This window comes from Trachinotus anak, unplaced genomic scaffold, assembly GCF_046630095.1.
Source record: "Trachinotus anak isolate AG129_WGS33_773 ecotype Australia unplaced genomic scaffold, CSIRO_AGI_Tana_v1 ptg000004l, whole genome shotgun sequence".
Taxonomy (NCBI): Eukaryota; Metazoa; Chordata; class Actinopteri; order Carangiformes; family Carangidae; genus Trachinotus; species Trachinotus anak.
In genome coordinates, this window is record NW_027273855.1 from 26310642 (window position 1) to 26325439 (window position 14798).

At 41.4% G+C, this 14798-nt stretch overlaps 1 protein-coding gene across 1 annotated transcript; it reads left to right on the forward strand.

The window, feature by feature from the left end:
- Positions 1 to 751: 751 nt before the first annotated feature.
- Positions 752 to 5050, forward strand: rps21 (ribosomal protein S21). Its single transcript, XM_071477496.1, has 6 exons — positions 752 to 889; positions 1340 to 1423; positions 2210 to 2273; positions 3340 to 3411; positions 4307 to 4362; positions 4648 to 5050. The coding sequence occupies exons 2-6, from the start codon at positions 1374 to 1376 to the stop codon at positions 4655 to 4657; spliced, it is 252 nt and encodes an 83-aa protein (XP_071333597.1). The 5' UTR covers positions 752 to 889; positions 1340 to 1373; the 3' UTR covers positions 4658 to 5050.
- The last annotated feature ends 9748 nt before the right edge of the window (positions 5051 to 14798 follow it).

Here is a 14798-nt window from a genome sequence, read left to right on the forward strand (position 1 = left end):
ATCAAGAGCATTTGGACTTTTTGTATCAATCTCTTAGCAATAGCAGACATTTGTACTATTCTAATACGCCAAGATAAGGTACTCACTGCCATCCATGTACTTTTGGTTTGGGACTGTTGATCATGGTTGGGGTCAGGCCCTTGAGTTCTAATGAAGAGACCCTAACTCTAATAGTTTGGGGAAGGCCCTTTCCTGTTTCAGCACCACAATGCACAAAGACAGGGTCCATAGAGAAATGATCTCCCCACTTCATGAGTCAGGCTTTATTGCCTCACAACATTTTTAGAGTATTAATTGGTTTCTGCGAGTCTCAGGGAATTATGAAACTGCTACTTACAGTTGAGATCAACTGGAGTTCAGCAAGAAATTTTAGCCCCAGGTTTTAACTCCCCTAAGATGCATCAATAGTAATGATCTATGTCATAATATTTGTACTTTTATTCTTGTAGATTTCTGAGTGCAGGACTTTTTACAAAACAATTTAATTTTTTTTTCTTTTGAAAAAGCAGAATAATGAAATAATAATTATTAATAATTACTTATCAGAACATTAAATAATAATATGTTGTAGTTTGGTTGTAGCTACAATAGCACGGCTTAGATGTGAATTTGAGGACATGTGAATTGAATGTGGATTTATTACGTCACTTTTCATTAAAATACCTTAATTGAACTACCTGGTTCTAATCAATAAGTGAAAATGAACAATATAGCAATTTCCCTTATCAGGGTCTGATGCAAATCACAGATTAGAAACAGACACAAGTATCCGGACGTGGTGCGTTTACGGCCTCTGCACCAGCAGGTGGCGACACTAAGCTTCAGACAGAGATGTTTTCATTTCCTGGGCGACGACTCCTCCTTTCCTGTCGGCCATTTGTCGGGCACGGTGGGTCTCTGTCGAGCTCTCGTCTAAAAAACGCTTAAAGTTGACCATATATCCGCACGTAACCGTTCTTTCTTTGAGATTTGTCAAAGTTAATGTGATTGTGTGGCTGCAGGTTGTGTGTCGATGGTGTTTCTCTCGTGAATTGTGTGAAGAAAGCAGACGTTTGTCTGCTGCCACATGCGGCCGCGCTGTGCGCTTCACATGCTAACTGATGCTAGCTGGCTAACAGCGTGGAGTCACATGGAGAAACAAAGATGTCTTTTCTGTATTCATGGTGGCGTTTTGTGATGTTTTACGTTGAACTTAATTAGAAACACGGAGCTGCATACGCTCTCATTGTATTTACATTGGTTAGCTTGTGTGCTAGGAGGGTTACGCTTGCTAGTTAGCATCGGAGACAGCGCGTCTGGTCCTCTGAAGACTTCTTGGTCTAATATTTGTCTCCTTCAGATTTGTAGGCGACCACCTCCACAACCTGTGAAACATGCAGAACGACGCTGGTGAGTTTGTGGACCTCTACGTCCCACGTAAATGGTGAGTGTGTAAGCATTTCTACAGGGGTGCAGGACCCGTGGTTTCCTTTAAAACAGTAAAAAACAATCCACCAGGCTAGAAAGAGCAAATGTTTTGTGTTTGCACTGAGGCTCAGATCTAGTGTGAACGACAGGGTGTCCACAAGTTTCAAGAAGCGTTTGATTCCGTTTGCTTCATTGGCATTAAAAAATCTTTAGTATTAATGTCACCCAGCCATAGGCAGTAATGTTAGTAAAAGTAAAAATGAACAATGCCAAATACTTCCTGGTTTCAGCAGCTCAGAAAATAGTATTTGCACATTTTCTATGTCGTATCACTGAAAACTGAATATTGGGAGGTGTGTGAAGGTATTTGCACTCTTGGGTGAACTTATGCTCAGTTAAATATTTTTACTTTTTTATGTTTAATCAGTCAGAAAGCAAATACAATCATTAGTTGCATCCTTAGATCGCTGGCTGCCATCAGACATGTTGAACTGCCAGGAAGCTCATCATCTCCTAATTTGCAAGCTTTGATTTTAGCAAAAACTGAAATGAATCAGAATTTTACAGTTTTATGCTGTTGGGAAGTAGTGAAGAAATGAGATACAATAGAACAATACATATTTTAACAATTAACAGCACTAATGTAATCATCTGAGATGCATTAAACTGTATTTTATGTGTTTTTTAAAAAGGTCTTTTATTAAGTTTATCTTAGTGACCCATGCGGAAGCTGTGCAATGATGGTGATATTTGATTTACACAAGAAACAAAATAGTAATAATGCAGTATGTGTGTATTGCAGCTCTGCTAGCAACAGAATCATTGGAGCTAAGGACCATGCCTCCATCCAGATCAACATTGCTGAGGTAAAATCTTTTGAGTTCTTTAGACTTGTTCACATTGATGATATGTCCTGCTTAATTTATCATCGTTGCTAACACATACTCTGCTGCCTAAGTCTCCTTTGCGTGTAGTTGTAAAACAAACAGTAGGCTCAGTGTTGGTTGTAAAATTTGCAGGCAGTTGGTGACAAGAGTAAACCACGACAGAACTGTGGGCAGTGAGCTTGAAACACTTCCACTGCAACATAATGTGAAGTTTGACATTTTCAGTCTGTAAACTTCAAATATGCTCCACAGCTTGGAAGCAGGAATATGACTTGAACAGGTTTTTCATAAGTTTGTAGACTCATAACAGGGTGTCAGTATTTTGATTGTGTTGGTCTCTGTAAACCTAGTCAGTGAGTTGACTGTTCTTATTGTTGCAGAACCACACCAGTCAGTTTTTCTTGTTTGAACTCATTTATCATAAATTGCATGTACTTGACGAGCTGCTGGGTTTTTACAGTTTGGTTATATTTTGTCCGACTTTACTCACAGCAACCGTTTCCTCTTTTTGTGATGAAAGTCAAATAGCAAACTTGCTTCATGTGTAATCCATCACAATGAAGATCAAGCCTGCATTCATTTTATATGTATATTACATTATTGTTGTTGACTACAGGTCCACACTGAAATATCATGCAGTAATAGGATTATAGCTTGTTCACTGTGATTGATTATACGCTCCGGCAAGTTTGAGGAGGCTATAAATTGTTTTTCACACCATTCAGGAATTAATAGAAATTACTGGCTGCCTAAAGCAATACACTCAGAAATCTCAAACTGCACAGCATGCAGTTGTGAAGGGTAAAAAATGTTATCAGGATGTATCATGATTGGGTCTTAGTACCTGTAACCTGCCAAACCACTGGTGTCATACTTGTCTGGTATTGGCAGGTTGTGCTGTTGTGAAACCAATTCTAAGTCAACAGATATTTTTTTTTTTGTATATGTATAATTTAATATCTTGAGTATTAGTAAAAACCCACGTTTCCTGTTTGCAGCAGTCGTTCTGGAGTTTAACTGTTGTCCTGTGCTCTGTCCTCTGCAGGTTGACAAGGTGACCGGTCGTTTCAACGGTCAGTTCAAGACCTACGCCATCTGTGGCGCCATCCGCAGAATGGTGAGTCAGAGCTGAGCATCTGCTGTGTTGTACTTTTCCTGCTCTCATGTGAGCACAGGAAAGTCGTTTTGCTTGACAGCTGTCAGGATTATTTTACCTTGAGACCCCAGTAAAATATACTAATGACGAGGTGTAGTCATGATTTTCATTTTTCATCGATCTGTAAAATCAAACTGGTAGATTGAATATGTCAAAGCTGGTTTGTCAAACATAGTACTCAGAGTACTAAGTTTGCATCAACTCCTGTTGTTTTTGATAAGTATTTAACTAGGACACATGATTTATTAATTTTTTTATTTTATATTTTATTTTTTAGTCTGCAATCTTCTAAATGAATTTGGTTAGTAAGTTTTAGTAAAATTTGCAACACTTTCAGATTAATTTCAGATAATTTAAGGACAGAATTCTTTTGTAGATGTGCAGGGATACTGGTTTTCGAGGCTGATACTGATTCAGAAGTGACAGTAAATAAGCTGATAGGAATGTCTTCTTCTTCACCAACGTCTCTAATAATAATAATTCAGAGGGCTGTTACAAGTACATCACGAGAGTTTCTGAAAATCCATATCTTGAGATATAAAAAAAATTCTTTTTATTTAATCTCTTTAATCAGGAAGTGTCATTGAGATTAAAATCTTTTTCCAGAGACCTCAGAACAAGAATCAGACACCAGAAACAACACAACTACCAAATATAAGAAACAAATAATTAATACTAACATTTACAATGTTTGTAAAATACAACAAATAATAAAGAGCATCTGGTTAAAATAGAAACGCTCCTTCAGAATTTCATAATTCCAAATCATTTATTAAATAATTTTATAACGTGAACCCTTTACTCTACTGGAAACCTGCATCTGCACTGAGATAACAGGTTGTTTTTCCTCCTACAGGGTGAGTCTGATGACTCCATCCTGAGGCTGGCAAAGAATGACACCATTGTCGCAAAGTAAGAGTCTGTTCTCTAATTTTATAACTAGAACTGACGTCCCTGAGACTATATTGTGTGCATAAAATGGAAATGTTGCACATGAAGCATGTGTCAGCAAGGACAGTGATGAATAGTCTGTCTGTAGTTCTCATCATCAGTGTATCCATAAATCAAGCAAGTTCACTCACTTTTAGAAATAACTTTGACAGGATAAATTCAGACAGGGTGTTTATCAGAGTCTGGATCAGCTGAACTGGATTTGACCACTGAAATCTTTTTCCCTCTCTGGCTGTTGTTTCACAGGAACTTCTGAGTGTGACGCTGGAGCAATGGAAATGTTTGTAGAATAAAACGTTGGAAAAAAAAAACAACTGTTGTTGCTGTTGTTGTAATTTCTTAAACTCATGAGGGACATGAACTGGTTATGTGTTCCTCACAGAGTGTGATTTAAGTCTCATTTAAGACAGAATCTCAATTCAGCAGATTGTCATTGGTTTTCAGGAACCTCCCTCTGTTGCACCAAGATGTGGAATAAACTGGTAAACTGTTGCTTTTTAAAAAGATACCCATGTGAGGAGGTAAACAGACAAAATGAAGACAACATTTTCATTTTGCAACTGCTGAGTTACACCTACAAATTCTAAGTTTAGTGTTGTTAACTTAGGTTTTATTTTTGTTGTTCAAACCCTGAGGATAAAAGCCAAACGATGCAACTGCAGTGCATGTATTAATGACATGCTAAATAACTACAAAGCAACATGGTAGAAAAAAGATGTCTGAGAAACAATGTGAATTTTAATACTGTAATGTTTCTGATGGGGGAACTTAAGTTTTAAGTGTAAAACTGTTAAATGGATGTTCAGTACAGTGGTGTATTGACTGACATGCTGTGTGGGTGATTCACACTGCACATCAACTGTTGAGCAATGAAGCTGCAGAAAAAGATCCAGTTCAGTTTTAGGACAAAACTCTTAAAACTTAACTGGATCTTCACTGAAAAATGTAAACGAAGCAGATGAACAATATAAAAAAAAGTTTTACCCTAACTTGATATTTTAACAGCGCTTATACAAAATGTGAGACTTAAATGTTCAAAACTCAACATTTACCATACAAACCTACAAGCACTACACTGGCTGAGTTTACAAAGGTAGCTTGTGTTGTAATGAGCTACTGAATAAAGTATTTAAGATTTAATAAAAAAGTCAGGTGTATCCACAAAGTGAACTGGCTGCAAAACAGGACTTTACATCAGGTAATCGCATCACAACAAATGAAACAAATTCAGTGAACATAGTGAAGTATTGGTCAAAGTCATCCAAAACATTTATTTATATATTTCATTCATATATTTTCATTTTATTTTGAAACGTGATTGAAATGAAGTGACCATAAAATATAGTAGACAAAATGTACATAAAGTGAGCTAGGTGTGTGTGAATGTGTGTCAGGATGTTAGAATTGTAAACCTTAATAATAGTAGTAATAATAATAGCCATAACATAACATTTATGTTATAATAATAAGGATAATATAATCATGGTAATAATGACAACAACAATATAGTCAAAGTGCTAATGATGTAATTATAATACTGATAACAATATGGTGATAGCAGCAGAGTGTAATATAGTCGCATATTTGTTATTGAGTGAGTTTATGCTTAGAGCACCTCAACAGTTCCAGACTATTGAACATCGAGAGAACTCCATCCTCACTGCAGCTTATTCTAACCAGCAGAGGGCAGCAGGAGAGAAGAGTTAAAGTTTCCTTCAAAACCAGAGGCTTTCCTAAAGGATGGCAGTTTATCTCACAGCTCATCATAAATATGCTGCAGTGAAAGCGTTAAATGATCTGGGACCAGCGTCGGTCTGGCTTCACACCAATAAAACCACTCATGTTGCAGCATCATTTCAACACAAAAAAGTGAAAGTGTCCCATTTAGCTAGGTTTTTTTTTTTTTGGATGCAGCTCGTTTCTCTTCGCAGTCATTTGCTTCCTCTCATCTTTATGTGGTTGTAGTTTAAATGCAGTTTGAAAGCAAACTTGCAAAAGACTATTAAACACAATTTTGACAAAAAGTATTGACTTCGATTGTGTTTCAGACGTTTCAAACTGATTTTCATACCATTTGGAAATTAATGGGAGTCATGGCTGTTGGAAAAAAACACAAAATCTAAAACTGAGCAGCGCACATGTGAAAACGTTCCCAAAGCAACATTTATGAAATGAATAAAATGTCACATAGAATACTGATACTGGCTTTTAACACAGGAGACACTGAGTTCACTGTGAAATAATTTGACTTGTTACTCAACACGTTGCTGCTCTGAAGGACCATTCCTCTTCAAATAAGGTCAGTTTACGCTCCTTCTGGTTACTCTGGCTTTGTTAACGGTCACATGTCCTGCTGCAGCTTGTATAGGAATATGCTGTGATTACATGATCATATTGCTTTAATGTATTGGATCTCGTCTTGATTTCTTTCTCCTTGCTGAGTGCTGATACTGATACCAACGTCAGACTGTTGTTACAGGTGGATTTTGACTCAAAGATTAGAGTCCAGGTCTGTTATATTCTTCTGTCTGCACCATCTGGCTTTCAAAGACTGAACAAGCAATTGAAAGGAGGTCAAAGTGGGAATAACAGGGCAAGGTGAAGGCATGGGGAGGTGACAGTGGTCATTTAGGCTGAACGCAGTGTGGAGGTGACGGGCCAGTGGTGTGTGAGAGCGGTTTCAGGGCGTCTTTAACCTTGCACAACCTAAATGATAGCTGTCATCAACTGCTGCTTTACAGCGCTGTTCCCATACAGTCTCCCTCTTTTTCCCCTTCAGGTGAGTGAGTAGACAACGAGATGCAAAGTATGTCATCATTGTCTTCATCACCTCCTCTCCTTTTCCCTTCACCAGCTTTTTCCCAGAAGGGCAGGATGGACTGTGCATCTCCCATTTGCTTCCACTGAAAAAAGCACAAAAAACACTTTTACCCACTTGTGTTCACAAATACTGAAATGTGACCTGTGAATCTGCAGGTGGCTCACTGACACATAATCAATCATCATAATTAGTTTCTAATCACCAGATTAGGGTCTGAATATGCAGTTTTATGGAAAAATGCTAAAAAAAAAAAAATTAAAGGAAGAAATAGATGCAGTAAAACCTGTTGCTGTTCTAAAGCATGATGCAGGTTATGATTTCACCTCTTTAAGATGTTCATGCTGCACTGGCTGAGAGGTAACAAGCTCTCACCTTCTCAGCAGTTTCTCTCCGCCCCCTTTCCTCTCAGGTGAAATGACAGAGTCCAGTGAATGTGCTCTGCAGTTAAGCCTTTTAGTTACATCACTTCCCACTGAGGGGAAAATTGCTAGCCATTAGATGCCCCACACATGTGTGCCGTGAGAAAAAGAAGGTGGCAACGCCAGCAGCTACCCACCGACCAGCTTTACACACTAAATGCTTAAATGGAGCTGTGCAGGTAGAGCAGGTCCCAGTGTAGTTTTTATTTGTTGAGATAACTGGTGACTTGGTAACAAGACGTTTTTCATTTGATGTCTCTAAAAATCCAAGGATCCGGTTTTTCAAGTTTAGTTGTTTTTTTTTCAGTTTTCACCACTGCTCTATTTAAAGAGCTCCTGCTGGAGCAGACTCTAAATCTGAATGAAATGCTAAACGTGTGTGGTGTTTCTCAGCCTGTGGCAGGGAACACACAGCAAGTCGCAGCTTGCCAAACAATGATCTTAACATGAAGGGATGGAAGCCCCTCTCACCCCCCCCCCCTACCCCCACCCCCACCCCCCCGAACTCCCTCACCTGGCCCCCTGCATACCTTTGAAACACACACAGACAAAGAACACTGTGTCTCAGCCATGAAACGAGGGACAGGGAGCCGACATGCTCTTGTAGCAGAGTGTGTAGGTTGGACTGGTTTGCACTGTCAGATGCAGCAGTGCTGTCAGTCAGTGAAGCAGCTTTGTTTACTGACTGGAGTTCATCCTCATTTTCATTTAAACGGACCTTTGTCACCTCTTACTGCATCACATCAGTCCCTCTGTTTGTGCAGGCTCTTTCCTGCTGCACAGGCCAAGTATTGGGCAGCAACAGCAGCAACCAGGGCTGCGTGTTGAAAGCAGTACTCCTCCAGTTCCACCTGCAGTTCTTGTACAGGCCGCTAGATGCTCAAGCAACACTCAGACTGCATTCAAGGACACAGGTGAACTCGCAGCCTGTGTCATATCTGAATAGAAAAGCTTCTCTTGGATCCCACAGTTAGATGTTACTTTACAGTTTCTGCTCGTCTGAATCTCCAGCCTCATGTCTATCACTTTTCTCGTTCCCTATCCTCGCTCTACTTCCCTCTCCCTTTCTTTTGTCACGTCTCATTCTTTCCCTTCCCCACTCTATCTTTCCATCTCCCTCGCTCATCCCTTTGTCCGTCCCCAGAAGCAGCCCGGCTCGTCTCTTTGTGTCCCTTTGTCCTCTTTCAGACGCCAGCAGACTTCAAAGTAGTAGCGGGATCCATGAAGGGAAAGGAGGTTAAAGAGAGAGAGAGAGAGAGAGAGGGTGGAGGAACAGCAGGCAGGATGGAGAGAGAGTGAATGGTTCATGAAGGAGGTTGCAGCAGAATGAATCTTCATTTGTGCCCTCAGTGACATTGTGCAACTTGTCACAAATGATATTTTTTGTTGAAAATTGAGCAAACAATTACCAAAAGAAACTGACAATGACTCAGGTCATCCAGTTTATTCAGACCTACTGTAAAATATCTACATATATTTTTATATCATTGTAAATTGAAAACCTTGGGCTAAACAAGCAGTTTAAAGTCGTCACTTCAGGTTCTAAAACCTTTTTTTACTGTTAATTGATTCATTGTGGAAATAAATGAAATAAAAATTAAAAAATGGATCTTTCTTAGATCTTCTCTCCTGAAGTGTCTCATGTCTGTATGGGAAATGTGAAGCTGTAGCCAGTTAGCTTAGCTTAGCACAAGTGGAAAACAGCGAGAGATTCCAGGAAGTGCAACAAGCAAGGACAGATATGAGCGTGGTGGTAATCGTGGTGAAAAGTTGCATTTTTATTATTGTTGGACAAAACATGAAAACATTAAAAAAAAACATGAAACATGATCATTTTTGCTTTTCTCAGAGCATCACAAGTTTTAGGATTAAATATTTGAAAGCTTCATATGGTCAGTGAATGGATTTGAGGTTGTCAGTGAATTTAATGGCAGTAAAGTTTCTGTCCTGAGGTCGACACAAGAGAAACACTCATGCAGCTGAGAGGAGCATCACTGTGCTCATTAAACCTCGTGGAAATCCTTCCTTCAGATTTAGTCTTTTTTTTTGTACAAGTGGACATTTAGTGTGAATGTGGCACTTGCAGGTCAAATGTTGGACGGACGGTTGGACGGACGGAGCCACAGACGTTGGTAACTTCAGGCCCTGATTCTTTTTTGGCAGCAAAAGTGTCACGTGAGGAAGAAACTGCAGACAGAGACGGAGGAGAGGGCCCACCAGGAGAGTGTGTGGTTTGAAGTGTTTTGTTGAAGGAGACAAAGAGAAGGGCATGTAGGTACCTGCCTCACACACACACACACACGCACGCGCACTTTAGTCTGTCAACCCAAAACATCCCCTCCCCAGCCCACAGCACTTCAAACACATCCGCCCTCAGCAGTGTGTGTGTGTCCTATCTGATCCAGGACGGGAGGCAGAGCATCTGAGGAATGCTGGGTATAGACAAACAATATTTACTCAATACTGTTATCATCTGCATATATTGAAGTTATGGCTGCCAGACAGGGAAACGTGTGTGTGTGTGTGTGTGTGTGTGTGTGTGTGTGTGTGTGTGTGTGTGTGTGTGTGTGTGTGTGTGTGTGTGTGTGTGTGTGTGTGTGTAACATATGATGATAAGAGCATTAAGCAAAGTTTTGACTATCGACAGAAGGATTCAGATAAAAGTGTCTGATTTGAGGGAAAAGGCTGAGGACGTGAATGAATGTCCTCACAGACCAATTTAAAAACACTGTGTACGTGTCAGATTGGACAGACTCCATATTCCACCAGTTTACAGAAACACGGAGAAGAAAACAGCACTGTTTGAGTGTGAGGGGGGAATTTGAGCTTTTGAAGAACAGTGACACAAACTGGCCGAGACATGTCATGTTACCTCGAACTCCTCACTCATTCTGAAAGTCAGAGCAGCTGATCCCACAGTGCGACGTTTTCATTAACCTGTGTCATGAACAGTTGAGTAACAAATGATAAAGCTTGAGAGAGAAGCTCCGACTCCAGCTCTGCTCTCTCCGATGCTATCCAGCCACCGACCAGCAGTTCTGATGGAGTGCAATGGTGCTTTTAAACTCGTGAGACTCACTGAGCAGTGCTAATTACCCATGATGCATGATTTTTGCGTGGAGCTGAGGGCTGCTCCTCCTCCTCCTCCTCCCCAGCTGAGTGATGACAAGCAACAGGTGGATTGTAACAAGTTTAAACATCAGAAGTGTAGGACGCTTATTAGGAGAAATGGTACATGGACTGTGCTTTTCTACTATTACTCCCTTCCATACTTCCTTCCTTCCTTTCCTCCCACACTTCTTTCTTCTTCTTTTTTTTTTGGAAGACAAACACCCAAGCTCTTCATTTGTGTGTGTGTGTGTGTGTGTGGGGTGGGGGACCAGCAGGGGGTAAGTGGGCTCAATTGATGGAGCAGTTAGCAGTTGCCACGACGACAAGTGGCCAATCCCTCACTTTGCCTTTGGTCTCCTCGGTAACCAGGAAGTAGATTAGTTATAGAGTTCAGGGAGAAAGTGAGAGAGAAAGAGAGGATTAGTGAGGTGAGGCGACGCTGTGACGCAGCTGCTTTTACTTTCCACTGGTTCAACATCCAACTGCAAAATATGCATCTCTCACTGTGTGTTTCCCTGTTTGGTCCTTCTCTGCTGCCGTAGTTACGTTTTCCTGCCTGGAGAAACCTGTGTGTAGGTGGTGGTGGTCCGGGACCTATAAACCAGAGTGGGAGTGGAAGGACTAGTTGTCGATTGACAGGAAATGAATCAGCGACAGTTTGGTGATCGTTGTAAACTGAACCTTTGAGTAACTTTGGACGTTTGAGGACGTCACCTTGAGCTCTCCCAGGACATTTTAACGTTTTGCAGATTAAGCGATTAGTTGATTATTAGAATCCATAGTTTAATCGATAATATAAATGATCATTGGACCTGAACACACGAACCACAGCAGTGTCTTCAGTGTGAGCCCACAAACAGCCTGAGGAATGTTCTAGTGTGTCAGTGAATGGAGCTCTGCTGCATTAACACACTGCCTCAAGACTCCACTAAACGACAGGAGGTCACTGACCCCTGCCTGTGTGTGTGTGTGTGTGTGTGTACGTGTGTGTGTGTGTGTGTGTGTGTGTGTGTGTGTGTGTCTGAAGCAGACAGCAGTCCACAGGTCAGAGTTCAGCACGTGTTTGACAGATGATGGAGGAAGTGGATGTGTGAGCTTTCTGGACTCTGGACAGTGTAGACAACACACAAACCTGCCGCCAGTTTCACCTGCGTGACTCAGGTCTCTGTATCTTCCCTGTCTGTCTTCTTCTCTGTTCCCTGCAGGTCCAACATCATCATCCTCACAATCAGTGAGGGGATTTGTTTCTGTTGTAAAAACCCTTTTGAAACTTAGAAGCCTGAAAACATTACTTTGACTCACCTGAGCAGCTGCCATCTGTGTGTGTGTGTGTGTGTGTGTGTGTGTGTGTGTGTGTGTGTGTGTGTGTGTGTGGCAGAGAAACTCTTTCATCTTCTAAAGTGGTTCCTGTAGCTTAATTAGATGGCGGTGCTTTAGAGTCCGTGAGAAAACACACACACACACACACACATACACACACACACACACACACACACACACACACACACACACACAGCTGCTCAGGTGATTCTTAGAGGTGTAGCTCAAATACAAATACAGTTTGTGCATGCAGCGAGATTTTATTTCCATAAAACAAAACCTACAGTTCCTCATTGTTTAATATTACACACATATCCACTCTCCAGAAACTGTGCCTCAGCTTGATTATTAAGGGAGAATAGAAATAATCCTAATTCCATCATTAACAAAGACATCTCACTCAGAAACACAAATGTGACACTTGTGGCGGCGCTGGAGGAAAAGTTAGAGAGGTCTTTAGGAAAAAACAGCTGAGAACCAATCCATCCAGGAGGTGTTCTCAGGAACAAAGTGAACTTTGACCTGCAGATGGCGCTAGAGAAAAAAGTCAGAGGATCACCAAAGTCAGTGGGATTTATCCTCTGGACACCGAGGCCATCTTCATCAAATTTCACAGCAATCCATCCATTAGTTGATGAGATATTTCAATTATAATCTCCACTTTATCATAAGATTCCAGTTTGGTTCCTTTCAGACATCAACAATCTGCAATATTCAAGATATTCTAAAAGTTTGTTGTGATAAAGTTTTGTAAATTTTGTGCACAACACAATCTAGCAACCCCTGGAAAATTCACCTGAACTTTTTGCATTTTGGTGTAAAAACTGTGTTTGTTTCAGTTCAGATGTTGGGAAATTAAAAAGGGAACAATACTGACTAACCACTGACTAATTGTGACTCACCTTGGTGCGTTGGAGCTGCCATGGAGGGAAAACACGGACGCACGTGAGCTGCGCCTCCTCAGAGTTTGACCAGTTCACCACATGAAACAAGGTGTGCATCATCAGAGCTGGTTTGAAAAACGTCCGTCAGCACGAGCTCAGTGATGAGTCAACCGAGGACTTAACTCTTGTTCAGCAAACACTGTGAGTGTGTGAGTCTGGAAGAGAGAGGAAACTTCAGAGGGACGGGCAGCAGCTTCCTGTGGATTCAGGCTGGAGACTTGTGTGTGTGAAGATTATTCTTGTGTCTGTTTCTCAGTGAAAAGACGGAGCCTTTTCTTCAGTGACAGGAACCATTTAGAGTTTACGAGAGTGTGTGTCGAGATCGAATACTGAGCGGACACAGTGTCTCTCTCTCTCTCTCTCTCTCTGTCTCTCACACACTTACACTGAGCCCCACACTGACGGACAACAACAGCAGCAGCAGGAGGACAAAAGTGTGTATGGGACGGTCTGACAGCTCCCAGGGACAGAGACCAATTACAGAGGGACCGATTATAAGCACAGAAGAAGAATGACAGGCAGACTGTGTCCTGGAGTTTAAGCAGACAAACACACACAGTCTCACAGTCACACACACAAAAGGCCCAAATGTCCTCCACAAACTTTGAACGTGCAGCTGTGGTGCTCACATCTACCTTACTGGCTTTGGGAGCTTTCAACCACATCTCACAGTCTTCATCAGCAAATGCACTTTGCTAAGTCGTCATTAGGTGACCGTCAGTGTGAAGCTTGGGTCATGTGATATATAAGGTACGACCACCTGTTATCACATGACCACAGGGCTATACTTCGGTCACATGAGGACATATGAACCAACCACAGCCAAGCAAACTAGGTGCACTGATGCAGACTGTGAGATGTGGGTGAAAGCTCATGAAAAAGCTAATTAAGTTTTCTAAATTAAATCTAAAATGTGTCAGTTTGTGGGAATGTGTCAAAATGACTGATGCTACTTTTGTGCAACGACATGTCGTCAGAGACTGAATTTACTTCATCACCTCTGTGTTCAGTACGTGACTCGAATGAAAACAGTGTCCGGATCATCGTGAGCTGCACATTACAACTGCAGACACTGGTGGTGTTCATCTTTTCCCAGTGTGTTTACAGAGCTTGAGCATTTTCTGACTGTGTGGCCCTGTGTGTGTCTGTGTGTGTGTGTTTGTCTTCAGCACCTGTCTGACTGTTTTTATTTGTTTGTGTGCTTGACGGGCTGTCTGGATGCCTGTTTCTGTGTGTGTGTGTGTGTGTGGAGTTTGATTTCCCATTTGTTGTTTGGTTTCTTTGTGGATGGTCTGTAGGAAAAATCACATCGTACATTTAACTTCTAAGATAGGGAGGAAAAAAGGAGGGAGAAAAAAGTAAGGAAGGAAGCAAGAAGGGAAGGGAGGAGGACATGCAGGGAAGGAAAGAAAGTAAGCAGACTTGAGGAGAAAGGAGGCTGGAAAAGTTGAATGAGAGAAAAGCAGGAGACCACAAAGGGGAAACAAAGTTGGAAGGAAGCAAGGATGGAGGAATTGAGTGAGGAAAGAAGGGGAGGAAATTCCCAATAAGATCAGCTTATAAAAATATGGACCCCCTCCCCTTAAAGATCCCTTTAATTGAGCCGGTTAATGAACCGTGGTGATTGCTCACAGAGAGTTGGTGATGTAACTTAACCATTCAAACACTGAGCATTCAAAGAAGCTGTCCCCTCCTCCAACCACGGTCGGGCCAACGCGCGGGGGAGGGAGGGTGCGGGGAAGGTGCCTGGTGGAGCGACACAGGGAGAGACAGGGAGAGAGA

Bases quoted from the DNA above. Each gene is read 5' to 3' on its own strand.
- rps21 (XM_071477496.1), top strand. From the start codon at position 1,374: ATGCAGAACGACGCTGGTGAGTTTGTGGACCTCTACGTCCCACGTAAA. The intron at 1,424-2,209 runs GTGAGTGTGTAA...TGTGTATTGCAG, and splicing joins CTCTACGTCCCACGTAAATG to CTCTGCTAGCAACAGAATCA. The intron at 2,274-3,339 runs GTAAAATCTTTT...TGTCCTCTGCAG, and splicing joins TCCAGATCAACATTGCTGAG to GTTGACAAGGTGACCGGTCG.